Here is a 26,298-nt window from a genome sequence, read left to right on the forward strand (position 1 = left end):
AATGTAATCATCTCATAGCCGTTTATTTACTAACCCATCAATCAATATCTTCTCCCCATAAAAAATTTCATTATTACATTATACACATCATTTCTCTTAAAAACTAAAACACAATCAACCGTCTTCTTCATCATCTAGGGTTTTGAAAAATCAGAATTTCTAAATTGGAAGATAATCAAAGGGATTGCAACATACCTTCTCGGACAATTTTAAACAAAAAGGTATGATCCTTATCATCGATATACTACTCATTCACTACTATTTGAGTAATAATCATGTGTGAAATGTATAAGTAACTTTAATTCGGATGGAGTTAGAACAGAGTTACATTATGAAATCATATATCAGTAGTATTTATAGATTGCATGTTTTGAATATCATTGATTTAGTGGGTTGCTATAAATTTTAAACTATCTGACTAAGAATAGGATTACTTACATGTTTAAATCACATTGACTGTGTATTAAGTTATTAATTTTGAAAAAAATTAGATAACCGAATATGAGATTAACATAAAAAATACAATTAGGGGTCGGATAACTTAATAGGAAAATACTTAGCTTTATAAGTAAGTACTGTTTAATTATTAAATGTTCATAATATTGTCAAGAATGATTTTTAGTCAGAAAATGATATTTATTTGGAATATTTGTCTTTTATATGTTCTACTGTTTGAAAATAGCTTTATAATTGAAAATCAAAACATTAAAATTAAGAAAAAATAAAAATATATGACTACATTGCAGTTTAAAAGATGGTATCATCATTTGTTCAACTGATGGAAGAACCTAAAGATCTCTCATTGGTATGTGTACTTTCATCTCTAAATTGATGGATCTAAACATCGTATGTAATATGTAATATTGACATAAGCCTATTTTTTTATGTTTCATGAAACTGTTAACCCAGCTGGTACCTGTTGAATTTGTGATCAAAAAATGGGGAAAAGATTGGCAACACATGAACATAGAGGTTCATCATCAAGACGGTAGACATTGGACTGTAAGACTTAGACACATGAATAATCTACCAGTGTTAACAGATGGTTGGAGGGCTGTTGTTAACAGTCTTAATTTGTTAAAAAACACTTGGCTGCTGTTTAGAAGCTTAGGGGATAAAGAGTTGGAGGTTTATCCTTTCTTAAAGAATGTGTGTGATGAATCATTCATAACAATGAACAACTTAGCAAAGTTGGGTCTTACGGTAAGCATACTATTTAATAATTAATAGTTATTCAAACTCTATAAAATAATTGATTTGAAATTGTATTGTTAATAGTAATACTTATATACTTACATTAATAACTTGCAGGTAATTCCAAGTGAGTTTGTTACCATGTTTTTCAAAAATCACGAGGTAAACGGCATTTACCAACTATATGCAGCTGGTAAGTACTGGGATGTGATGGCATCCAAGATTCATGTTACCTATGCTTTTACGGACGGATGGCCGAAACTGTGTGAGAGGTTGGAAATTATGGAGGGTGACACAATGATCTTTGAGAAGATTGATAATTTTGTGTTTCAATTGAGGGTATTCAGGAAAGGAATTGAAGTTGAATTGGGTTTTCACGAAAAATCCGAAGATACTGATTTTTGTGAAATCATATCTAAAAGAACATTCCAAGAAAGTGTTTGCTATGTAAGTATTTTTTTCTTACACACAACATATATCACATAATTCAGATTGCTTATATTTTAGTTTTTTTTTTTCCAGCAGAAGTTTGGTGAATCTGAAAGTGAAAGGGATACAAGTGGAGATTTAGTGATGAATGAGGTACTGGATTATAATTTACATCAAGTATATGATAAAATGTTGATTAATGAAATAATATACTACTGTTGCATTAGTTTCGAATACAAATGAAATTGAACATTCATTAATTATGAGGATAACATCTTTGGAAATGAAAATTAGCAGATTTTGAGTAGGACACAAGGCATTCTATATTGTGACCAAGTTACATCACCTAAAATTAATGATTCTACCTTTGAGGTTAACGTCAAAGATGAGGTAATAAAGATTTAGTATACATAATCACAGCTTTTACATATGGTTAAAACTGTTAATTATATATACTTTTGATCCCTACCATTATATATTTAAGAGATTTACGAAAAAGACTATTGTTTTGTAAAGGTGATTGAATCAACATCAAAAAAGGAAAGGAGGTTGACAAGACTCCGGAAGTGGTGACACCAAAAGTTGAAAACTATCGCCGATCATCAATCAAAAGAGAGGTAAAGTTTATTTTAATCACATGTATTATAACACTTATCAGTTATTGTTGAATAACATCTTTCACAATAATATAATGCATATCATTCATAAAAATAATTATATTCACAGAGTATAAACTACAAAGAGAAGGTATCAAAAATTGGAAAAGAAAAGAAAAGGAAGCTTGGTAGTGGAATTCCATCAAAGGCTGAAGTTGATACTGAAAATTATGAGTTTACTCGAAAAGGAGAAAACAGATTGGTATGGAAATTTGAAATATAATGTATAAGATAATGTAAGTAGTTAATAAGGTAAGTTATATTAATAACATGTAACATATTTTATGTAGCGACTTCCTGTTGAGGTTGCAAGGAGATCAGGTCTTACAGAAGAACTTCATGAATTGAAGATTCAGACTTTAGAAGGAAAAATCATGTGTAATGAAGTGGAAACAGAAGAAAATGGTGGCAAACCGCGTTACAAAATGGTGAAGTGGGATAAATTTATGTCTGCAAACAGTTTGAAGAATGGTGACATGCTACACTTCAACTTTGTTACGTCTACACAGGTGCTCGAGTTAAAAAGTGTGGATCGAAAATAGAACAATATGTGAAAGGATGGTAGTAGTGTTATATTTTGTTGGCTTATGGATTGTGAATGATAAGGGTTTTGGGGGGTAACCATATAATTGGTTATGAAGACAATGCTGTTAGTTTTTTGGCTACATGATTATGTAACATGTAGATGTAAAGCCAAACTATTATCGGTTAGCTGAACAATCTATATAAGTATATAAATGAATGTTAATCATCTTCTTTCTGTGTTGCATCAAACTAACAAAAACATTGATTTTAGAAAAATAACATGTAATAAACCATTGTATATTCATTTATCAAATAAGATAATAAGAGTGGTAAACATACCTGATGGATAATAATAAGCAGAAGGATTTAGTTTCAAAGTAAATTATTCCAGACAATGAAACGGTAAATGGATGCAAACTTACTTGTTAGAAGGAATGACAAGCAAAAACACAAATCTAAAAATGAACTGGAAAATGCAACTAAAACATTGAATAAAGAAAATGATTGATGACAAAAAGTTATACACACTTCTTCCTTCATTTATAGAAAGTCGATAGACAAATTAGGCAAATTGTTGCTAAATTCTAGCACAAAATATAAGTACATAATTAGTTGATATTAATTATGATTGCGTAAGTTTGTAATGAAAGTTATTTGTGATCCCAAAAACTATTCAGATTTTATAATTATATAATTAATCAATATAATTGTTAAAATATTTTAAGAAATGTCCATAAGTTGAATAAAACCGAAATATCTAATAGTAAGAACCATAATAAGGTTTTCCATTAACCCATAAACATATTATTTTAACAATGGAAAATTGCTAATTGTCATTATCATATACTTGATAAATAGTACGTTCACCATTTTCAATAACCACCATCTCCTCTATAACGTTTACGTTCTCTTCACTTGCATGTTGATCATGAAGTCCATACAGTTCAATGAGTTCACGCGGCCACAACTCCATCAAAACGGACGAAGAAATGAACAAACCTTGGTCTTGGAGCATTTCCTAAAAAAAAAAAAAAAAATTCAAACATGTCAGTTTATTGAATAATGAAAATTGGTAAAATAAGTCATAATTGGTGTTGTAAATAATAAAACTCAATAAACATTACAAGATAATCTTCAACATAACAACCACGTTTAAAAGCAAATTCACGTGATGATAAACCATCAAGCCATTGTTTAGAGACCAATTTGAATCGATGTATTGATTTCGTATCGATCCTTATTAAAATCTGGAAAAGTATCAAATGAAAAGGAAGCTCAACCATTGTGTTTCTAAAACCAATTACAAAAACAATGATTTCAATGTGTTTATATATGAGTAAAGAATTTCAAAATAGGAATTGATAATGTCAAAATGGGAAATTTCCATACTTAAGATACCTTCCTAATTTCAATTATGGAATTGATCACATATCGTTTTAATATAGAATTATATTTTGTTATTTTCATGGGAAATTTCATATTTATATTGTTCTAAATTTCAATGGGAAATTTTCCATACGTAAATGATACATATTCTTATAAGTCATTTACAAATCTACGAAAGTAACAATAAGTATCTTGGGTTTAGGTATTAGGGTTTAGATGAATAAAATAAATAAGAATAAAATCTTATCATTATTATATATTTAATTATTAGAACCTAAAAAAAAAGAAACCATTATTTTGGATAATCATTGCTATCTAATCTTAAAATACACAATAAATTTTTTCGATTTTTTTATGAAATCTTGTTCAAAACATGATATATAAATTATTGTATCGGTAAATTCACATTTTGCACCATGTTAGAAACTTATATCAAAGATCTTTTAACCTCATTAAAATAAACACAAACTTTACCAAAGGAAATGAAAATGTAATAATTATCAAGCAATAATAACCGTCAAAGTAATAAATTTGTCTTCATAAAAAGCATAATTATTAAAAATACTAAAAACGTTCAATCATGCAACACCATTTGTAGACCATACTTCAAAATCTTTATTTCTCAATTTTTGGCGTGATGAGGTCCAAGCTGACAGCATCGTTTATTTCAACTTTCCCAGGACTGTTACGACGTTTAGTTGAAGAGCTATCAACAGCATCAACATCATAAACATCTTCCAGGTTACGTTTAATGTTCTCGAACTTCGTCGCATCTTGATCACTACCATCTATAGGATCTGGCGTAACGCTGTCACCCATCACAGATTGAGATTCCTGAAACTACATCAAAGAAAAAAACATCCATCAGTTTGATAAAAACGTAATCTATCCACAGGTAAAAAAAGTGTAGAACAACACAAGTATAATACCTTCCCTAAACCTTTGACATTACCAACTGAATCGGACAAACTTTGAACATTTGACTCAGACAAGTCAGACTACAAAAATTCAGAACTGTTTCAATTTATGAATAAAGACATATAGTTATTAATAACTGAAATATTATTATGCTTGGAAGAAAAGCGTAACCTCATTAAGTTTCCATTTTTTCTCCAGAGCAGAAAGTAGATCCTCATCAGAAGATAACATTGAAATCCCATAGTTTTCAACCTGGTTGGTAATGTTAAAATTGGAAATTTTGATTTGGAATGCAAACTTTTTGTTCAACAACACAGCAAACTCAGATGGAAGTGATTGAAACGATCCTTCGGTGGAAGTGTCAACCTGTATAATGAGAAAGATATAGTAACATATATATAGATTGTGTAATAAAACATGAAAAACCTTTATCAGAATGATAAATATTTGTACCTTCGAGTAGATATCTAGCAGTTCTTTCGAGGTTTTTTTCAAAAGCTTAATAGCTTCATAATCAAACAAAGTACAGGAAATGGTTCCAGTTGAATCCTGAACCCTTAGAGGTATCTTGTATCTATTATACGATAAAATGTTAACATTTGTATAAAATGACTTTTGAAAGTAATTGTAAAAATGTATAGATACCGATGAACAGGAACAATGTCAACAGCATCACAATCTGGGTTTATACACTCAAACGACTTGTCATCCAACACGTCAAAACTGCCATCATCTCTTTCAACCAACTCAGTTTTCTCTTCAATTTGCTTCTTACAAACATTGCATGATAAATAATACCACGGCTTATCATTTGAAATAGCTATAACAGTACCAACAATGATAACCTTTTTCTCCTATCAAGTAGATAAAGATTGTAGTTAGAGATAAGTATGTAAAAATGACATATAAGATACGTTAAGCATATATATGTTTGATATACATACCACATCAATTGAAGCAATAAAACCGGTCAAAACAAAATCTTCAGCATTTAGAAACTCATCTTCTGTATTCGAGATCACTTGTGAGCATGATTGTTTACTTGACGATGATTTAGAAAACTCCTTCTCAAGATATCTATTAAAGTATAATATATTAATAAAAATTTAAATCCTTTTTATAAAACGAATAGTAAGTTATTAATGATATACCTGTCTTTGAATTCTTTGATCTCATGAATATCAGAATTTATGAAGACACGACTTGCTTCAAACATGTTAGTCAGGCCAACTTTACCTGATTGTAACACACATTTAATTGCAATGACAGGTATAAAATAATCGTTTGAGCATTGTAAAGACTAATATAGATAATTAAAATACATTTTTAGATTACCATATTGGAAAATATAGTTAATACCTTGATATATGTTAACTGTTCCAAAATGGACAAGTATAACCACATGAGCAGGTCGATTTTTGTCATTCATGTAGTTTGACAAAGTGATTGCATAATTTTCTCACAACGTTACACTAATCTTCTGATCTCTGTAAATTATCAAAGTCACTGAATTATTTAATAGCAAAAGAATATATCAATACATATAGTGACTTAAAAACATATATATTAAATTGTTGTTTATAACATTATTACTCGAGATCCTTCAAGGTAATGCTCATTCGTTTTGTTTTAGATCCATCCTTCCTATTTGCATCTTCAATAGGATATGAGACAACCAAATAACTGATGAAATCTGTATATTAAAATAGTATGAAAAAATACAAACAACTGATCATAAGTAAAAAATTAAAAAAATAAAAAGTATACAGTAGTTACCTATTGGTGTATTCACTTCAATTTTTTTACTCAACACAGATTTAAAATCAGTGAATTTAAATAAGTACCGAGGACCAGACCAGTTATCAGTTTTCAGAACAGACGTGAAAGCATAAAAAGATAGCTTCTGATCTTTTCCGGTAACCTTAATCTTGGTTGTATCTTTGGCTAGGGATGGTTTATGAATCAATAAACAGTCATCAACTACCAAAAACTTAAGGAACCGTTTGAAAAGCTTATGTAAACAGCTACATTGAATGAAGGCACCCTGAAATATAAATTATATATAACGAATCATACAAAATGAACACGTATAATTATTGATAAAAAAAAGGATATTAATAATTATATAAAAACTTTAAATATGCTACCTCTTCATCCATTAACAACATGTCAACACGATAGATTTGGTTATCATAACCATTCATTTTTTTATCCCACATAGATATGATCTTAGCTTTGATGGTATAATTGGTGGAATGAGCATTAAGTGACCTGAACATAGTAATATGATTGTTCTCCATTTCACTGGTAAAGAAAGATAATTTTAGTAATTGATTCTAATTCTGATCTATATAAGAATGAAGAAAACAATTAAAAACAGGGAAAATGGTTTAACCTCAGATTTCGAAAACCACAGCACGAGAAAGAAACACAATTTGAATGTGGAGTGGGAGTCTTTAACTTCTGGTCTTATTTATACAATAAAAATGAGTAAATTATGGCATAACTGGAAGATATTTTTGGAAGTTATAAATAATTTGCAAAAATAAAAATTTTTGGGAGACAAAGTAATTTGGGTAACGGTTTTAATTTCCTAATCTGTTACTATTGGTTTGCTATTAAAACTAATAAATTAAAAAAAACAAATAAACATATTCACAGTTACCTAAAGAATGCGTTTTTTATAAACAATGTATACATTTTTTAGGATGTTGCAAATAAAGAAATTTTAATAGTATAATTGCTCATATCATAGTTAAAACAGAATTCTATCCAGAGAGAGTTTGAAAACCGTAACCTGTACACTATGACATTTGACCATTTGAGCTAAAACCAGATACGGATGAGGCAAAATCTGAGGATGAAATGTAAAGACCAACAATGTTAGTAATCTAAGTAAAGACAGACGAATCATTGATTTACAAATATACGTGCAAACATGAACAAACATCAGATAAAAAAAATTGATAACAAATAGAAATTGAACAGAATTATCGAAATAATAACAGAGATGAAAAGACATAATTACTATTTTGCAATTGTTAGTAACATAAACACAGACAGAGTCGCTGGATTATAACAAATTTCATTGATAAAACCAAGTAAACCACATAGTAATTATAAATTATAAAAAAGGTTGATAGTAAATAATTGCAAATTGCGTATCTGTAACTTCTTAAACTATCCTTTAACTTCCGATGCTGAATCCGAACATTAATCTTCAATTGACAAGAGCAGGGCTGGGAAGAAGATGAAATGATTTAGGGTTTTTAATTTGGAGAATGAATGATTTACGGAATTTAGGTATATTATATACCCGGGTCAAAATAAAGAAAATGGGCAAACAAATCCGGATCTCGTGCGTGAAACCTAGACATCCCACATTTTCCCGCCAAAAACCTAAAATGGTTGCATAATAGAGGGACACGTGTCCCACACTTTATTCATATATTATATATATAGATATAGATTTTATTGAAGATTTGACATGTTTTGAGACTTGGTAAACTGGTTTGTTGTCTGCTTTTTTATTAGAGTGGCCCAAATTCGAGCCTTCAATATATCTTTTTTCTCACCAGAGTTTTAAGTAAATGAAAGGAAAGAAAGGAAAATGAATATTTTTTTTTGTGTTCCCGAGTGGAGAGGAAAAGAAAGGAAAGTGACAATTTTACTATTATACCCTTTTAAGTAATACTAAAATAAAAAGAGTAAATTACAAGTTTTGTCCTTTATCTTTATACCAAATTTCAGACGGTGTCCTTTGCATTTAAAATTGACGGGTTTTGTACTTAATGTTTTAAAATTTTACATGGTTTGTCCTTTGGATCTAATCCAGTTAGTTTTAACTGTTAAGTGGATGGCAAATGAGTCTTTTTACTTATTAATTAAAAACCATTTTAGTGATTTTAATATCTAAAACAAAATGAATTATATATTATACTAGTATTAAGCCCCTGCGTTGCAGCGGTTGTCATAAAACTGTATTAAGTAGTAGCAATAATATACCATTGTCAGCGACCACCAACACCGGAAGAGCTCGTAGAAACAAAATAAAAAAATGGGAAAAAACAACGCCGAGCGAAAAGCAGACGTAAAATCTTTGAATCACGCACGCTCGTTGCTGAGAAATTAAACCGAAACGTAAAACATAGAAAAAAATAACCAAGTCCATCCAGGACCCGCGTGTTGGATGAACTTGTCAAACGTAGAAAAATAGATGTGACGCGACGGTCTAGTCAAACGGGAAAAACTATACGAAAAAATGTTGAACCGCACACACACGTTGTGGTGCGTTAACTCACAAAATTTAGAACGAAACAAAAAACTTGGAAAAGATGAGAAGTGTGGTGGACCAAAATTGAAAATAAAAAGAGTTGAGATTAAATTGTAAAAGATGAAAAACTTTGAGTTAAAAGTAAAAAAAACAAAGGGTCTAAATTGCAAAATTGAAGTTATTTATTAATTTAAGATAAAGTAAGGATAAAAATAAGTGATATTTATATATTAGTTATTAATTAATATTAATCTATACTTTCTATAGAAGGAGAAATCTCAATGACATAAGAAAAGCTGATGTGTCAGCATGAGAGGCTGTCCAACAAGGCTTTTCTTATGTCATTATTACATCATAAAGCCTAATATATAAATCACTTTAAAATACATTTAATGTTCTATCAAACTACTGCCTTGTGTATTTTCAAGTGTTAAAGGTCTGGCCCACATTCCAAAGGGCAAACCACTGCCCATATACAAGAAAGTAGCAGCTGATTCCTTCGGCAAACGTATACTTAGCAGCAGCAGTTGTCATTATCTTCCGTAATGCTTTTAGATCAGCAGATGTTTAACGCTAATTACCGGGAAATTCAAATTTAAATATGCATGGGAATAAGTAATTAGCAATTAATGCATGTCACTCAGAAACTTCTGTCAATCATCCTTCTTATATAAGGCTTTTCTTCTCATTTCCCTCTTCATATTTCATCACACTTTCATCTTCTCTGATTTTGAAATTTGAAATTTAATCACAATCCGAATTCCGAATTAGAAGCATGTCAATAACAGTTGACAGTAATAATCTTAGTTTTGTTAACGATTTGAATCCTGGGAAAGATATGTGGAACATGAAAGCGAGAATTATTCGAAAATGGAATAAGGGTTACAAGATGGATCTCATCTTCATTGATGAGAAGGTAATTTGTATCTCTGCTTTTCCGTTTTATTAGAGAATGTAGTGTTGTATGCTAAGAAGATACTTTCTTTAAATGTTCTTCAGGGTGCTAAGAATCAAGAAGGTATTAAGACTCATTTGATACATGTTTTTGATGGTCAGCTTCAAGAAGATGCTGTTGTGATTCTGTCCAAATTTGGTGTTGGTGAGAATAAAGATTTATATAAAGTAGTGGTGCAGCCTTATAAAATCAACTTTTATAGATGCACAACTGTTACTCCTGTGAGAGATTGGCAAGGTGTTGAGTATGGTTTCAACTTCAGAGCTTATGAAGATATTCTTCAAGGAGAGGCGTTAAATGTCTTAAGTGTTGGTATTGTATATTTTTGTAATCATGTCTTGCTTGTATAATATTAGAGAGTTTTACTTATATTCTTGTATAATGTGATCATATAGATGTTGCTGGATCTGTGATTTGTTGTGGAGATCTTCAAATCTTTGATCGACCTCCAAAGCAGACTAAGAAGATGAATTTCGATACTGAAGACTTGGAGTAAGTTGTTGTTTACATGTGCAGTCATGTACTGATCATTGGTTGTATTTAATGATGTTAATAAATAAGATGAAGAATGTTGGTATTTAATGTTGGATCATGGTAATGGTAATAAATGAGATCTATAGTGTTTGTATGTAATGTTGAATCATGATAATAAATGAGGTCTACAGTTTATTCTTGGTGAATATGGTAGTTAATTTATGGCTCATTTGCTACTTTAATAAATGTCATAATTTTCCTTTGATTTTCTGTTTTATTCATTCAATATTGTTTTGATATCAGAGATTTGTAAAGAAATGGTCATAAATTAGTCTTTAGTATATCGTCATATGAATATTCTTTTCATGTAGGGGTAAGGTTTTGCGGTGTACCGTGTGGAATGATTATGCTCTACAGATTAAGGACTTCATTTCTAAAGTCCCACCTCATGAGCTTGTGATGGCTGTTATACAGCATGGAAAGTGTAAGGAATGGAAGGTATTTTTGTTACTTTCTGCAAATCCCACTATACTGTTTATTTCTGGAAATATAAAGACAGGTATACATTTAATATCTATTTACTTTTCCATGTAGGTGATTATAATATTCAAAGTGATAAGTTTGCAACACGAATTTTTATGAATGAAGAAATTGATGAAGTTAATGAGCTAAGGAGGAGGTAATTTGTCATTGTAATTTCTGTTGTATATAGATGTTCAAGTCAAATACTTGGTTTCATGTTATTTATATACTAATTCTAATCATTTGTGGTATTCAAAAGGCTTATACTAAAGTTTGGACAAGGGAGTGGTTCTACTTCTCAAACAATACTATCGTCTCAGAGTGTTTTTCCATTGCATAAAGAATTTGTAACTGATGGTGTGAAGAAACATGTTGATGAGATTAGTGAGATAGAAAATGTTTCACATCTTTTTATATAGTTTGGTTATTTGTTTGGTTTGTCACCTGCATGTTTTTACAGGAAGTGTCTTGTGTTTTTACAGGAAATGTCTTGTGTTGTGGTTGCGACAATTAAGATTGTGCAAGAAGAGTATGGTTGGTTTTATGCTGCCTGTCGTAAGTGTTTCAAGAAGGTGATGGGTAAAAGTGAATACTTGCAGAATGTTGAAAATGTTTCAGATGACATTCTTCGATTGCCTGCGACTTCTTTGGTTTGTATCAAATGTCATACGGAATGTACATCGATCACCACAAAGTAAGCAATGATGGTTATTTAGCGTTATATTTATATAAGTAACATTCTAAGACTGATATTTGAATATAGTTTTGCAGTTTACTTAGTTAGTTGTGTGTATTTCAGGTTCAAGGTGCAAGTGCCGGTGCATGATGAGAGTGGTAGTGTTTCTTTTGTTATGTTTGATAGAGATGTTCAGAAGCTTCTTGGATTAGCGGTGAGTGACATAAGAGAGAGGCAGGTTAAGGCCAATGATACTAGATTCCCTCATGAGATATTTCGATTGGTTGATAAGAAGGCTGCTTTTAAGACTGATGTTTCAGAGTTCAATCTTAAAAATGACTATCATGTTTGTACTGTGCAAAAAACATGTGATGATCCAGAAATAATTGTTGAGTTGGTTGTGTAGGATCGTTCGTCGACCTGTTTGAGTCGTTCAGAGTAGTTCGTGTCCGAATTAAGAGGCGGAAACTAATAATTCGGTGCTATTGAAGCTGTATACACTTTAAACTTGCTGTTGTATTGATATCTTGAAAGATTACACGATCAGACAGCACTTCGGCAGAGTACCGGAACAATACACCATCAACTATGTGTTGTGGATCGCCCCTAAGACCTATTTATAGAGTTTCTGGTCCGCTCATACGACATGTCCGTATGAGCGACCCTACACAACATGACACATAAGCGATCCAGAGCATGTCCTAATAAGCGATCCATACACTACTATGACACAAAAGCGACCCTAGATATGTACATATAAGCGATCCCTGTTCGAACAATCTAATCTAGGATTCCGTGTCATTTCCGATCTGTTCAATCTTCAAGACTTGATGGAAGACGTAGTCAGCAGACGTAGGTGCACTAACAAACTCCCCCTCAGATGTTGACGGAGTCTTCATAGATCTTTCCAATCTGTCTTTGCACATGTCTATCTACAATCTTCATCAGTCGACAATCTGCCTCTGAAATATCTGTCGTTCCAAGAATCCTCGTTCTCTATCTTGATCATCAACAAACTCTTCTTTCTTGAGTGTTGACTCAGTGTCTTCAGACTCCCCCTCTCACACAGCTGGGATCGTAGTCTGGAATTCAAACTTTCACTGGTTCTAAGATCGTTAACAGGCTCCCATCACGTTCAAGATCGTAACCTGGCTCTTTAACACCTGCACAATCTCTACCCAACCATAAAGTTCTACAAAGATTAAAACTTTTCAACAATTTAGAAACTATGTTGAACCAACAACAATAATGATTTTGCATTCAAGAATATTACTGGTTCTTATCAAAACAATTTTACCATCTACACACAAATACTTCCCAAACCAGTTCTTCAAGTTTAGCACTTTGAATTTTGAAAATCAACATCTCAACACCAGTTGTCGAAAATCTTTTTGATTTTTCAAAATTTATGCTAAAACACACTGAAAATCTTTTTGAATTTTCTGAATGAACATAAATGCAGAAATGAAATATTTACAGACAATGTTTTTGTGAGTTCGTGCAAGAGGATCATATCAGTTATGAAACATATCACAAACACCGTTAAGCTTGATTACATGTTAAGTTCTAAACAATTTACCTAGATTGTCAATATGTTTGTCCACTTAAATTTTCACACAGATTTCAATTGATTTGAGATACGATATTAATGTTTTAAAGACTTAAACTTAATTGTGTATCACTCCACTTGAATATACTCCCGTATCCAGATCCCAAATATTCAGTCTTACTGGTGAGTATACCACAGATGATATCTGTAAAGGGGTAGATGCGAAACCGTGAGAGCTCAGGTCAGAACTTCCGTTCAGCAGAGAGATGACGGCTCGACTTTTGGTGGGTCCCCTTTAGAGAATCTTTTTTTACAACAGCAAAGATTACCAATTTTATTGTTTAATCAGATTGCTGAGGGCGAGCTTATGTTTCAAAGCTTTTTGCAGAAAGTATTATTCGGGGACTGGGTCAGTATTTCCATACAGCAGAAGTCCCGGAATAATACCCCAGATATCACTGAGTATAAAGACCTAGTATCTCAGAATACGGGACCTTTCAAACAAGATTTCGGGGGTTACCCATATATCCAAGAATAGTTACCCACGAATCAAGTAAGTTTGATTTAGGTTTATATCTCGTTTCAATCTACTAAATGTGCAAAAATCTACTGACACATCCGCAGTAAGATTGTTTATCACATTTTGACTTTACAATTCTTTAGCGTGCTGTGATAGTTCACTGATGTACTATCATTTCCTCTTTTATGCAACAAGAACTCATTTTTCAATTTTATCATGTTTTTGACTTTTTCAAATTTTCTGATGTTTTTGGATTTTCTAAAAAATTCTTACTCCCCCTAAAATTCAAATACATCTAAAGAAAATTGAAAACAAACTGTACAGAACATGACAACTGATATCAAAACACCTCAATTCTCCATCCGTTTGGCTTAAACAATCAGAACTCCCCCTCACAACAAACTATTTTCCATAATGATTTCAAAACACTTAAGTTTGTTTTAATCAGAATGGTTTTTCCGGAAAATAAGTTTCGTTGTTTTTACCTTTTGTAAAAATAGGGTTCACATCATCACTTTGTTTACCAAATTCTTGAATGATAATTAAATCAAGTCCAATTTAATGACCCTGATTTAACCACTTGAAAGATCAACTGGTTCTCGTTCTGAACCATTTATAACATCCACCAACATACAACCACTTGTAGATTTAGCAATTAAGCTTTTCAAACCTGTTTTTCAACCAATTACCATCTTTTGATTGAATTCTCAAGGTGCCGATTCCTACTCCTCGCTTACAAACCTGGGAGTTTCGGCAAGTCCTGCAACTTTTCAAACAGATTTAGAAAGATGCCGATTCCTGATCCACAATACCATCTTGGGATCTCCGGCAAGTCAGGTTTTCATTCTTGAAAAAATATATCCACCCAAGCCTGACCTTCCTTGGGTGTAACCTCATTGTTTTCATCTTTCCTTTCAACCGACTTGTAAACCCATCCTTTGGAAGCATAAAAATCCTTAATGCTTTGGGCCTTACCACTGACCATTTTTCCAAAGATGCGTTTTACATTTCCATTGAAAGTTTTTTCAACATCAATTTTCTTCTTGTCAGAATAAAACTGATTTGATATTTCAACTTTTCCGATTTTAGATTTGTAATTTTTAGCATTTAGTGGCGGAAAATTCACATCGTCCACTTTCTGAACTTTCTTTTCAATCTTTTTCTCAACACGTGGCTCCTCTGATTTTATGGAATCAGATTCATCACCAGACTTGTTACCTGAACCTTTTACAACCCATTTCTGATTTGTGGCATTGTCTATTCTTTTAGAAGCACTCTTTGAAGATTCTCCTTTTTCATAAGTCGAATTCTCAAAGCCTGTGAACTTCCGGGTTGACAGTTCAGTCTTCTCAACAACTTTTTCTTTCATTTTTCTTGAGACTTCTTGTTTTGGTCGAAATGTCTTTGGACAATCTTTGGCAACATGACCCACAGCTTTACACTGAAAACAAGATCTCTTTTCAATCTTCTTCGGATCTTCCTTCTTCTTTATGTCTTCTTGCTTCTTAGCAAGGAATTCTTGATTTGTCTGATTTCTGAATGATTTTTCTTTTTCAGCTTCTGTTGTTTTTCCTGCAACAAACATTGTTTTTGGTTTATAAACTTTTTCATTTTTATAGTTTTTCTGTGGAACAAAACCAAGACCTTTCTTTTTGAAATTACGATCATGGTTTGGTTTCTTTTGGAAACTATAACCACAATTGTAACCCATTTTCTTGTTAATTCTCTGTTGATCTCTTGAAGTGTATTGTTTAGGTTTTCCATTAAGATTGAAATCTTTTATTTCAAAAATATTAATTTCTGTGATTTTGAAAACCTTGTGAATCATTTCAAATCTGACACTTCTTATTGGAAAACTTTCATCTGAATATAATTTGTCAGAACCTTTCAAAGTATATACCACTTTGACTGATTCATCATTCAAATTAGATTTCGAAAGTAAAAACTCTTTATCATAAACCCGTTTGTCCTTTTTGACTGTTTGCTTTGACGCACTGGCCCCAGATTTTGACTCGGGTTTGGACTCCGGTTTTGATTCCTCATTGTCATCTGTGTCTAACACCTGATCGACCATACTTTTTATCAACTTTGACTCATGATCAGTGTCTGATGACGTATATGTGACATCAATACTTTCTGGTAAGTTATCCGATGACCCAGACTCCCATTTCAAATTGATCGCTTTATTGACTCTTTCTGAATTTGGATTTCGAGGTGAATATCCATTTTCGACCGGGGGCGGACATCTGTTATAAGATACACTCGATTTCTTACCAGAATTCTTCAACTTTTCTTCATCTTTTGTCACGGATTTTTCTTCTTCAAATATCTTCACTTCTTCAAAAGTCTTCAAATCTTTCACCACTGGATAAATCCTGTCAACAACAAAAGTAGAACATGAGTAACTGTCTAATAATTTCTTAACTTTCTCAGTTTCTATCTTTTGTGTTGCCAACTCAAGCTCGAGATCTGCACATTTTTATGTTATAGTTCGCTGTATCAAGCTGTCTCAGATATGCTATCTTCAAAGTATTCATAGCTTCAGCTTGTTCACCATCAGAATCTGTGTATTTGTTGATCTCTCTGTTCATAGTATCATATGATTCTTTCAGCTTGTGAATATTGTGCAGCAACTCATTGTTCTGTTTAATCAGCGAATCACAGTTCATGCACTTTTCTTGGACCATGACCGGTTCAGCATCCACTTTAATCTCAAATTCAGGAACCTCTTTGACTGTCCTGCTTGAGTTTAAAAATTGAGCTCTTCTCAATTTCTCAGCTTTTGCTTCTTCCTTCAATCTCTCTTCCTCTTCAGCATCCTCTATGAGCTTTCTTCGTATCTCTTCAGCAGCTTCCATGACTTTTCTGCATCTTTCTGCACATTTCAAATCATAAGCATTAGCAAAGAAAGCATGAGAAGTGTTTTTAGACATCTCTTTGGCCATAAGATTTTGATCTGGACAAAAATCATCCCAGGTAAAACCTTCAGCCATTTTTTCATCATCTTGTTCAGCTAGACACACTTTACTATCTTTTGGAAGATACTTTTCCCAGGTAAAATTATCATATTTTCCCTGACTAACAACACATGCTCTTTTATCAGCCACATCTCTTCCATGAGCCGTTTGTGCCTGATGCTGCTGTGTTGGTTGAGTGATTTGATGATAAATGGCCTTCTTGTGATAATCATTGTTTCCGAAAGGATTCTGGGCACCGGTAGCTTCACGGTTTTTGCATTTCCCTCTTGAAATGCCCCTTCTCCCTGCAACGAAAACATGTAACTTTAGATTTATCAAAACCTAAAGTTGAAACGTTTGCATCACGAAAATCATCACGGCCAGTAATTTGTTTGAACTTTTCAGCGCGTCTCATCACACTCGCCATACACCATTTTATATCCATCAATTCCATTTCTTCAGCATCAATTTGATCGTAATCCTATTTCGTGAGCATTGGATTTCCGATCTCCTGCAACAAAACAACTATAAGACTCTAAAATCATCCCTAACAAAGACATTTGATTTTTTGCAATATCTTCAGTGTAGTCTTGATCATTTTCAAGGCTTAACACAATGTTACACTGAAGTTTTCTACCATTCTTTGTTACAGATATATTAGGATCAAAAGATGAAAATCTTGTGCTGTTGCTTGATCCCTGAGATGTCTTGTCACACCCCCAAATTACCACCTAGGGAGTGTCCCTGTTGGGCGTGTGACCTCTAGCAGTGAGCCACCAATTACATTGAATCACAAGTTCAAAACAAAGTTTCATAATTATCATTAATAAAATTCAAGCACAAGTTGTTCGAAACCATCAATTCAGCGGAAGCGTAAACGTATCACAAAGTATATGTTCATATCATCAGAGTAAATAAATGTTTGATAAATAACTCGACTATGCAACCATGACCACCCGCGCCCTCCAGCCAGCAAGTTCCTGTGTTCCAAGTACCTAAGGACCTGCGAGCATGTAACACACGTATCAGACAAAGCTGGCGAGTTCACAGTTTTAGAAAACGTTTGTTACCCGTTGCATGTAAAACAGTTCATTAACCAATGCAAGTAATATTGTTAATATCTCATTTCCAAACACGGACGGCTCCTGAAATACATGACTGCCCTTCCCACGTACTCCTATCTAGTACTGGGCCAGACTGGGTCATTAGTTCACCTCCGTCCTCTACAGGCACGGGATGAGGGTGCCAAACCTAAGTAGCGCTACTAACTAATACCCGATGAGGGACTTACAAAAGATGATAGGTGAGAATATTAACCAATATACTCGTTTTTACCCAAAGACTCATTCCCCCCATGGGATACCCACTGACTGTCCCCAACCACTGGGACGCATGCTCGAATGTAGTGAACTCACCTTGGATTGCTCGGTGGAATTAATTACTCGTTATACCACAATGATTTACCAAGCCCTATGATATTTACATATAACAGTCAGTTTGCATACAAGCACAATGCGTATCATTTCTCATTTAATCATCAGTCGGCGTACACGATTACAAATGTTCACATTCATTCACTAAGCATGGTATTCAGATTAGTCAAGTACAACATCCTTCGACACATCATCTTTCGGTTCACAATTATCATTCGACACCTCATCTATGTTTCGACATGTCTTTCGACACATCAGTTATTTTTCAACACATCTTTCGATCAACATGTATCTTTCGGTCAACAACTATGTTTCGGTCAACAACAACTATGTTTCGGTCAACAGGTATCTTTCGGTCACAACAACTATGTTTCGGTCAACAACAACTATGTTTCGGTCAACAGGTATCTTTCGGTCACAACAACTATGTTTCGGTCAACAGGTATCTTTCGGTCACAACAACTATGTTTCGGTCAACAGGTATCTTTCGATCACAGCAGTTTTCATTCACTAGACAGTTACAACACAAACCCTAATTGAGCATCAAGCATCACCGTAAACATGTATTCAGATCTAACCGTTTAACCCCTGAATACCCCCAGATTGCAATAAGATATACTATCACATAGATCATCATCATCATATCAAGTTCCATATCATAACATCACTATTCTAATCAATTTCAACTAATTAATATGGCAGCCACACAGGTATCACATAATCATCAACCAATCACTAACTTATTAAACTCTAGTTCCATGCATGAATAACCATGTATATGGTTAATCACTCCTAACAGTTTGTTTCCCATCATTACTCATCAAGATTTCTATCATAACTAGCACAACATGATCACATAAATAAGAGCATCACATAGGAGACAATATGCAAAGGATTATACTAACCGAAGAATGAGAATATGATGATGATCACAACAGGAGGTTCTTGATTTCTGCCGTCGGCCAAAAGGTTTCTAGGGTTTGGAATATGATTAAGTGTTTTGTGCTAGACATCTACGTAACGTTTTATAATATTGATGGGAGTTTGGGCCGGTACCGAGTTGGGCCGAAAGTTAAGGCCTTCCATCGAAGGATTGATTCTTGTCTCGAAGGATCCTTCCTAGTCCGAAGGATTGCCGAAAGATCCTATCCTGGGTCGAAGGATAGATCTTTCAGTCGAGGGTTATGTTTCGTGATCCTATCCTTCGAAGGATCTTTGGTTGAAAGATGTGTTTCCCACTAACAAGTTTGTAACCTAATCCCACTATCACAAAGACCTAGAGTATGTAAATACAACAAAGGAGTCGGGAATAGGATAATACTAACCTCAAGAAGTCGGGTTGTCACATGTCTTCTTTTCAGTAGAATCTTTAACACTGTAAGCAGTTTCGATCTTAGGAGAAAACTTTGTTGAATTAGTAGCACCATGCTTGTAGTACAGACTGATATCATGCTCTCCATCGTAGTTCTTCATCCTAGCAATCTTTCTCTGCTCCATCTCTTGAGCTTCCAAATGCTTTATGAAGTCTCCTAGTTTCATCTTTTTATATTCCACTTTGTTGGACTTCAGCATCGTCAAAAATGTTCCCCAGATTTCGTATGGAAGCGCATCTGCAAGTTTTTCAATTAATTCATCAGTATCTTTCTTAACACCTAACTTTGTCATATTTCTCACCAAGTTACAATATCTATCAATAATTTGTTTGGTGGTTTCATTTTTCAATCCCCGAAACAAGTCAAATTCTTTCTTCATGAGAGACATTTTGTTCTTTAACATATCATCACTTCCCGTAAACTTTGCTTCCAATTCTGTCCAAATCGAATATGCAGTTCCATCATGTTGAAGCAGTATCAAAATATCTTCTTTTATCGCTTGCTGAAGTAGACTCACCATCAATTTCTCATCTCGATATTTCTTTTTATCTGCAGTACTCATCTCTCTAAGCGTTAGCGGAATACCATTCTCAATATTGTCCTTTGTGGGTTTAACATATGGTTCCTCAGTGTGTTCCCACGCATCAAGATGATAGGCTTCAACCCAATTTCCGAATCGTTCCGACCACACGTTGTAATCATCAATATCCATGAGTTTCGGTGGTTTCTGAGACGTTCCGGTTTCATTTTCAATCAAAGCACTTTGAGTAATCGAGGCCAGGGTAGCAAAAGCGTTATAAAATTCAGTATCCATTTTTCAAATTGTTCACAGAATCACAACAATTTTCTATCTTTTAGCAATCTGTTCACAAAGGCGAATTGAAATATACTATACTAATGAGCGGTCCAAATGATTGATCTAATAAGCGGTCCAATCTATATTCTTTGGAGCGGTCCAAGTACAAAATCAGTTCGAGCGATCTGACCAGGTTACCGAATAAGCGATCCAAAAGCTGTCAATTCGAGCGGTTTACAACGATACGTTCGAGCGATTCACAACAATACGTTCGAGCGGTCCAAGACTTTTAGCTTGAGCGGTCCAACTGTTTTTCGTTCGAGCGATCCACACGTGTACGAATGAGCGATTCAAAAACTGTTCATACGAGCGATCCACAAGCTAAAATTTCGAGCGATCCCACTTAAAACTGATCCTATGAGCGGTCCCAACATGCAATTTTGAGCGGTCCAAAGGCTTACGTTATCTTTTGAGCGATCATGAATGAACAAATCACCTAAAATCTTGGTTTCTACTTCGATTTTAGATCTGAAAACTTCAAGGATTTGTTAATTCATGATTCCGAGTGCACTGTGTGATTTTGAGCTTGTTTTACCGTGAAAAATTTTGAAAAAGTGAAGAAAGTGTAGAAAATCAGAAAAATAGCAGCTAAAATGGCAAGAACTCCTCCTCCTGAGCTCTGATACCACTTGTAGGATCGTTCGTCGACCTGTTTGAGTCGTTCAGAGTAGTTCGTGTCCGAATTAAGAGGCGGAAACTAATAATTCGGTGCTATTGAAGCTGTATACACTTTAAACTTGTTGTTGTATTGATATCTTGAAAGATTACACGATCAGATAGCACTTCGGCAGAGTACCGGAACAATACACCATCAACTATGTGTTGTGGATCGCCCCTAAGACCTATTTATAGAGTTTCTGGTCCGCTCATACGACATGTCCGTATGAGCGACCCTACACAACATGAGACATAAGCGATCCAGAGCATGTCCTAATAAGCGATCCATACACTACTATGACACAAAAGCGACCCTAGATATGTACATATAAGCAATCCCTGTTCAAACAATCTAATCTAGGATTCCGTGTCATTTCCGATCTGTTCAATCTTCAAGACTTGATGGAAGACGTAGTCAGCAGACGTAGGTGCACTAACAGGTTGGTGGAGATGGTAATGGTGATGAAAATACTGACGAGGCAGCATATAAAATTACTCTTTCAATCTATTTATTTTTCTTTTGAGTTTTAAACACTGGACTCTGTACTTTTTTATATTATATCATATATTATGATCCTTTAGGTTACTCAAGAGGTAGCTGACGTTAAAGACGTTAACCTTTCAGAATCTCTCCAGGTGTCTGCTGAACGAACTTCAAGGGTGAGTATTTATTTTGAAAGTATGTTTAGTATGTTTAAAAAAGAGTTCATTGTTTTATTAAATGAGATCAATAGTTGTTTTGTGATCTGTTGCAAATATACTGTCTCTGTTATGGCCGACTCTTCAGCCGTTGAAGTTGAAAAGGATTCTGGATCAAGTCCCAATGGAAAGCGGATGGCTCGAGATGCTGATGTTGTCAACGTTGGTGAGCTATCTACTAATGTGAGAAGAACCTGGAAGAAGTTGACTAAGGTTAACAATTAGATGCTTATGAAAAAACAATTCTTATGAGAGATAAGTAGAAACCACTTATTTTTGAAGAATCCTTGTGGTTTTTATTTATGTCTGTTAACTGTTGTTTTAACAAACTGTGGTTAAAAGTTTGGTTTGTAAAGGCTACGATGATGAATATGGTATGTAATGTCTACGGTTTGAATATCAAGTAAGGTTAACCTTTTGTTTGTTATATAATATTGTTATTATACATTATATACATTTTTGGTGATATTGATGGACTGAATAAGTAGTAGGGTTGTATATTATTGTTAGATTGATAAATGAAAATTTAATCATTTGGTTAGTCGGAAAACTGTTGGGGTCTGAGATACATTAACATCTGTTAGAGGCTAAGCACTGTTATAGCGTGCAAACATCTGTTAACCCCTAAGCACTGTTAAAAGATCTGTTAAAGGCTAAGCACTGTTATATCATGCTTCAACAGACCTTATGAGCTGTTGATCATCATCTGTTAAAGATCTTATATTATAGATCTTCTATTGAATTGTGTAATATCTGTTGGTAAACAGCAGAACTTAGGTTCATCATACATTTTACTTCATCAGCAGAGGTTCTCTTTAGCAGACCTTTGCTTCAGCAGTGTTTGTCTTAACAGACCTTTTGGTTCATCAGCAGAGTTTGTTTGGCTATTGATGGACTGGATAAGTGTAACACCCCAGTGTTTCGGAAGTCAAAGTCAAAGGAGGAAAAGACTGCTAATTGCAATCTGTCTCTCCTTGCTAAATCCCTGTTTTGACTTCTTTGACTTTAGTTAGTCTATTTTGTGTTTTACGTTAGTTGTATTATGTGGAGTAATTAATTACAATCGCAGTAATCGAATGTTTATCGCTACGAATCGCTTTACGACTGTGAATACTAGGAAGTAACAATGCGATAAAGTTAACTAAACGCTAATCGAACTAATCAAATCAGCATCGCGCTCGCAACTCGAAATTCGCATTTTGGTGGTTTTTATACGTGTGTGTGTGCCTTATGTGTTACTTGTGCATGTTTATTTATGTGGTGTGTGGTAATCGATCGAATCGCAATCGAAATGCAATCAAACTCAATCGAAATCGAATTATGATAATGAGTGGAGAAGAGATAGCGCGAGATATGAGTAGTTGGGATTAAAAGTAATTTGAATAAGAAACTCTATCGAAATCACATCACTCGCAATCGAAATCGAAATATCAAAAATCGTCACACCGCGTACTCGAACCAGATGCCAGCCGGCCGGATCTCCATCCGACCGGGCTGCCATCTGGTCGATGTGCCATCCGACCGAGATGTCATCCGGGTGGGATGTCATCCGACCGACCCACCCTTTCCTCTTTTGGAATCCTATAAATACCCTAAGTCATTTTCATTCTTTCTACTTTTGGCAAAGTGACGTCCGAACAGCTCATGCTCCTCACCTTTTCTTCGATTTCTCACAAATCCGGTAAGATCTCGTCCTAAATCTTGTACTTTCTTGATCTACACGCACTCCTAAACCTCTCTATCTTTTAAATCTTAACTTTTAACCATGAAATTACCAAGATTCAAGGTGTTCTAGGATGACGTCATCATGTGTTCTTGAAGAACTTCATGTTTTGACTTCAATCCACCAAGAACAACTTAAAATATAACCGATTTCAAAACGAATAAATAAAGATCTTACATAGATCTAAACATATTCACGGTGATTGAGAGAATGTTTTCTAACTTTCTTTCAACTCTTTTACACTCAATACACTCAAAACCGATAGAATCGGATCTCGTTCTAACCTTTCCTCGTTCTTAGTGTTGTGTTGGTTCAAGATCTGGATCCTATCCACGAGACCACCAATTCCGGGTTAACCGAAAACAACCATCTTGAACCGGTTAACTGGTTGAACTGGGGTGATTCCTGTTCGGTCAGGTTACCGGGGTCGAAATGGGGTTCTGTGGGTTAACACGTTGTCAAAGCGTCTCGATAAAACTACAAACAATCAAAACAGCCAAGTGAAAGACGAACGGAACGACCAGCACGTAGTGCTATCCGACCGGACCACTGTCTGAACGGATGACCATCCGAGCGACTGGTCATCCGAACGGCTGACAATTGGGTCCTACACATAACCAATTTTATTTAAAGTTTGAGTATTGAAACAAATTGCTATCCGATCGGACTACCATCCGACCGGATTACTCTTCGGATCATGAGATACTTGACTTTAACATTTTAACGATTTTTCAAACATGTTCAAAAAGGATGCCACCCGACCGGACTGTTGTCCGATCGAGTGACCACCTGCTGGTAACTTGTTCTCACTGAAGTATCAACCTGTCGGATTGCTGTCTGAACGGACGACCGTTCGATCGACCGACCTGAAAGGTAGAGATGCTTTGTAACACCTCGAAAATTCATGTCCAATAATGTATCGACACGTGTCATGAGCTTTAAACGTGTAAAAGATTACTTTAGAGGGACTAAAGTTGACAAAAAAGGAAAGTATGTGAATAAAAGGGTTGAATAAATATACTTTAAAATAGCCCTACATGATGTTTATACCCTTAAACGAATAAATCATGGATCATAAGAAACTAATTGTGAAAGAAAGTAAGGAATTACAAACTACAGGGGTTAAATGTGTCAACATGTTTAAGGTATACCTCTGAGTGACCTTTTAGCAAACCCGAAGCTTTGTAATGATTAAGTATACTCACGAGGATAAGTGATAAAAATTTCACAAGGTTTTGATAGAGTATGAGAAAGTTATCACAATATTCGTATACGAGGGGTTAAAAGCGTCAACATTGAAATCTAAGGCCTTACAGGTGATTACATAGTTAACCAAAGACTTAACGGTGTGTGATAATTCCTTGAAACCCTTAAAGTAAGGATAGAGGGCCAAAAAATGCAAGAACAAGACTTAGAACCACGTTTAAAAGGACCAAGGACCAAAAGTGCAAAACTTGAAACTTGTTTGGCTGGTTCTGGAAGGCCAGGCGGCCCGTGTAAGAGTGCCCTATGGGCTTACGTGGCCCGCGTGAGCAGCACAGCGATAGAATTCACCTGCACCTGCCTGTTAAAGCTGTTAACCGACTCAAAATGCTTGTTTTATATACTAGGGGCTGCCCCAATGGTATTTCATGCATAGGGGGCACCTGTAATGATCCCATAACATCAGTAGAGTTGCTTAGCATGACCTTGTTGAATCAAATTCAATATATAAGGAGCTCCTTAGTTTGCAACATTGTGCCATTCACTTCCAAACTTTCACAAGCTTACTTCTGGAGCTCTCTGGTCAGCAACAAGGATTCTTTAGGCTTCCTAATCGTGCATACAATTCCCAATTCAATTTAGCTTAGTTAATTAGCTTAAAGTCAAACCGTCGTAATTAAGGTTTGACTTCGTCATTAATCTTAATTTCTCCAGTCAAAATTCAAACTGAAAGTACCTATGAGTTGGAAATTATGTGGGCAATAAACCCTTAAAAGGGCACCCTCTGATTCCCACTCTAACTAGGTCGATTGTCGGGTCAAAGTTAATCTTAAAAAGTCAGCAGAAAGCTTATTTTCAAATTAATGCATAATTAGCAATGTAGAAGCCATGCAACCTGTTTTATCATTAATATAACTTGGTAATTAATGTAAGAACATGTCTAAACATGTTCACCCCGACAATTTTCAGTTTAGGCTCGGTTCGGGACCGAAAGTCGCATAATTTGACTTCTGCTTTGACTTTCAGTTCTGGCCCGTTTAAGCATAGTTTAGAAATGCCTTAGAGCCATATTTGGACCAGGTTTCATATGAGTATAACCCTCTGTGATTATACAACTTGGTTCATTAGACATCCGATTCATATGCATGTTTCCGTTAATTGCTTAAACTTGTCCCTAAAATTTGACATCAGTTTGAGGTTTAGATTAGGAGTTATGCTCATTAGCGTAAATAAGAAGCTTTTTAGTAATTAAATGGCATAATTAGCATATAGCATATCTAAACCCAATTTTTTATATCAAATTTTTTTACCTACTGATAT

At 34.3% G+C, this 26,298-nt stretch overlaps 2 protein-coding genes across 2 annotated transcripts; one reads left to right on the forward strand and one right to left on the reverse strand.

The window, feature by feature from the left end:
* Positions 1-3,630: 3,630 nt before the first annotated feature.
* LOC118491597 lies at positions 3,631-6,057 on the reverse strand. Its single transcript, XM_035989489.1, has 7 exons — positions 6,049-6,057; positions 5,754-5,962; positions 5,562-5,682; positions 5,280-5,474; positions 5,120-5,188; positions 4,845-5,030; positions 3,631-3,822 (listed from the first exon to the last, which is right to left on the reverse strand). Exons 1-7 carry the CDS (start codon positions 6,055-6,057, stop codon positions 3,631-3,633), a joined length of 981 nt encoding a protein of 326 aa, XP_035845382.1.
* A 4,099-nt stretch (positions 6,058-10,156) lies between these two features.
* LOC110933982 lies at positions 10,157-22,277 on the forward strand. The gene is made up of 10 exons (XM_022177178.1): positions 10,157-10,297; positions 10,381-10,648; positions 10,732-10,828; positions 11,182-11,294; positions 11,405-11,489; positions 11,592-11,730; positions 11,815-12,026; positions 12,132-12,354; positions 21,936-22,032; positions 22,141-22,277. The coding sequence occupies exons 1-10, from the start codon at positions 10,157-10,159 to the stop codon at positions 22,275-22,277; spliced, it is 1,512 nt and encodes a 503-aa protein (XP_022032870.1).
* Positions 22,278-26,298: the final 4,021 nt, after the last annotated feature.

Source organism: Helianthus annuus, chromosome 4 (genome assembly GCF_002127325.2).
Source record: "Helianthus annuus cultivar XRQ/B chromosome 4, HanXRQr2.0-SUNRISE, whole genome shotgun sequence".
Lineage (NCBI taxonomy): Eukaryota > Viridiplantae > Streptophyta > Magnoliopsida > Asterales > Asteraceae > Helianthus > Helianthus annuus.

Coding starts and splice junctions, on each gene's coding strand:
- LOC118491597 (XM_035989489.1), bottom strand. Junction 5,031..5,119: donor ATGTCAAAGGTTTAGGGAAG/GTATTATACTTG, acceptor TCTTTGATGTAG/TTTCAGGAATCTCAATCTGT. Junction 3,823..4,844: donor AAGTTGAAATAAACGATGCT/GTCAGCTTGGAC, acceptor TTTTTTTTTTAG/GAAATGCTCCAAGACCAAGG.
- LOC110933982 (XM_022177178.1), top strand. CDS start 10,157: ATGTCAATAACAGTTGACAGTAATAATCTTAGTTTTGTTAACGATTTG. Junction 11,490..11,591: donor GTTAATGAGCTAAGGAGGAG/GTAATTTGTCAT, acceptor GGTATTCAAAAG/GCTTATACTAAAGTTTGGAC. Junction 12,027..12,131: donor TGTACATCGATCACCACAAA/GTAAGCAATGAT, acceptor TGTGTATTTCAG/GTTCAAGGTGCAAGTGCCGG.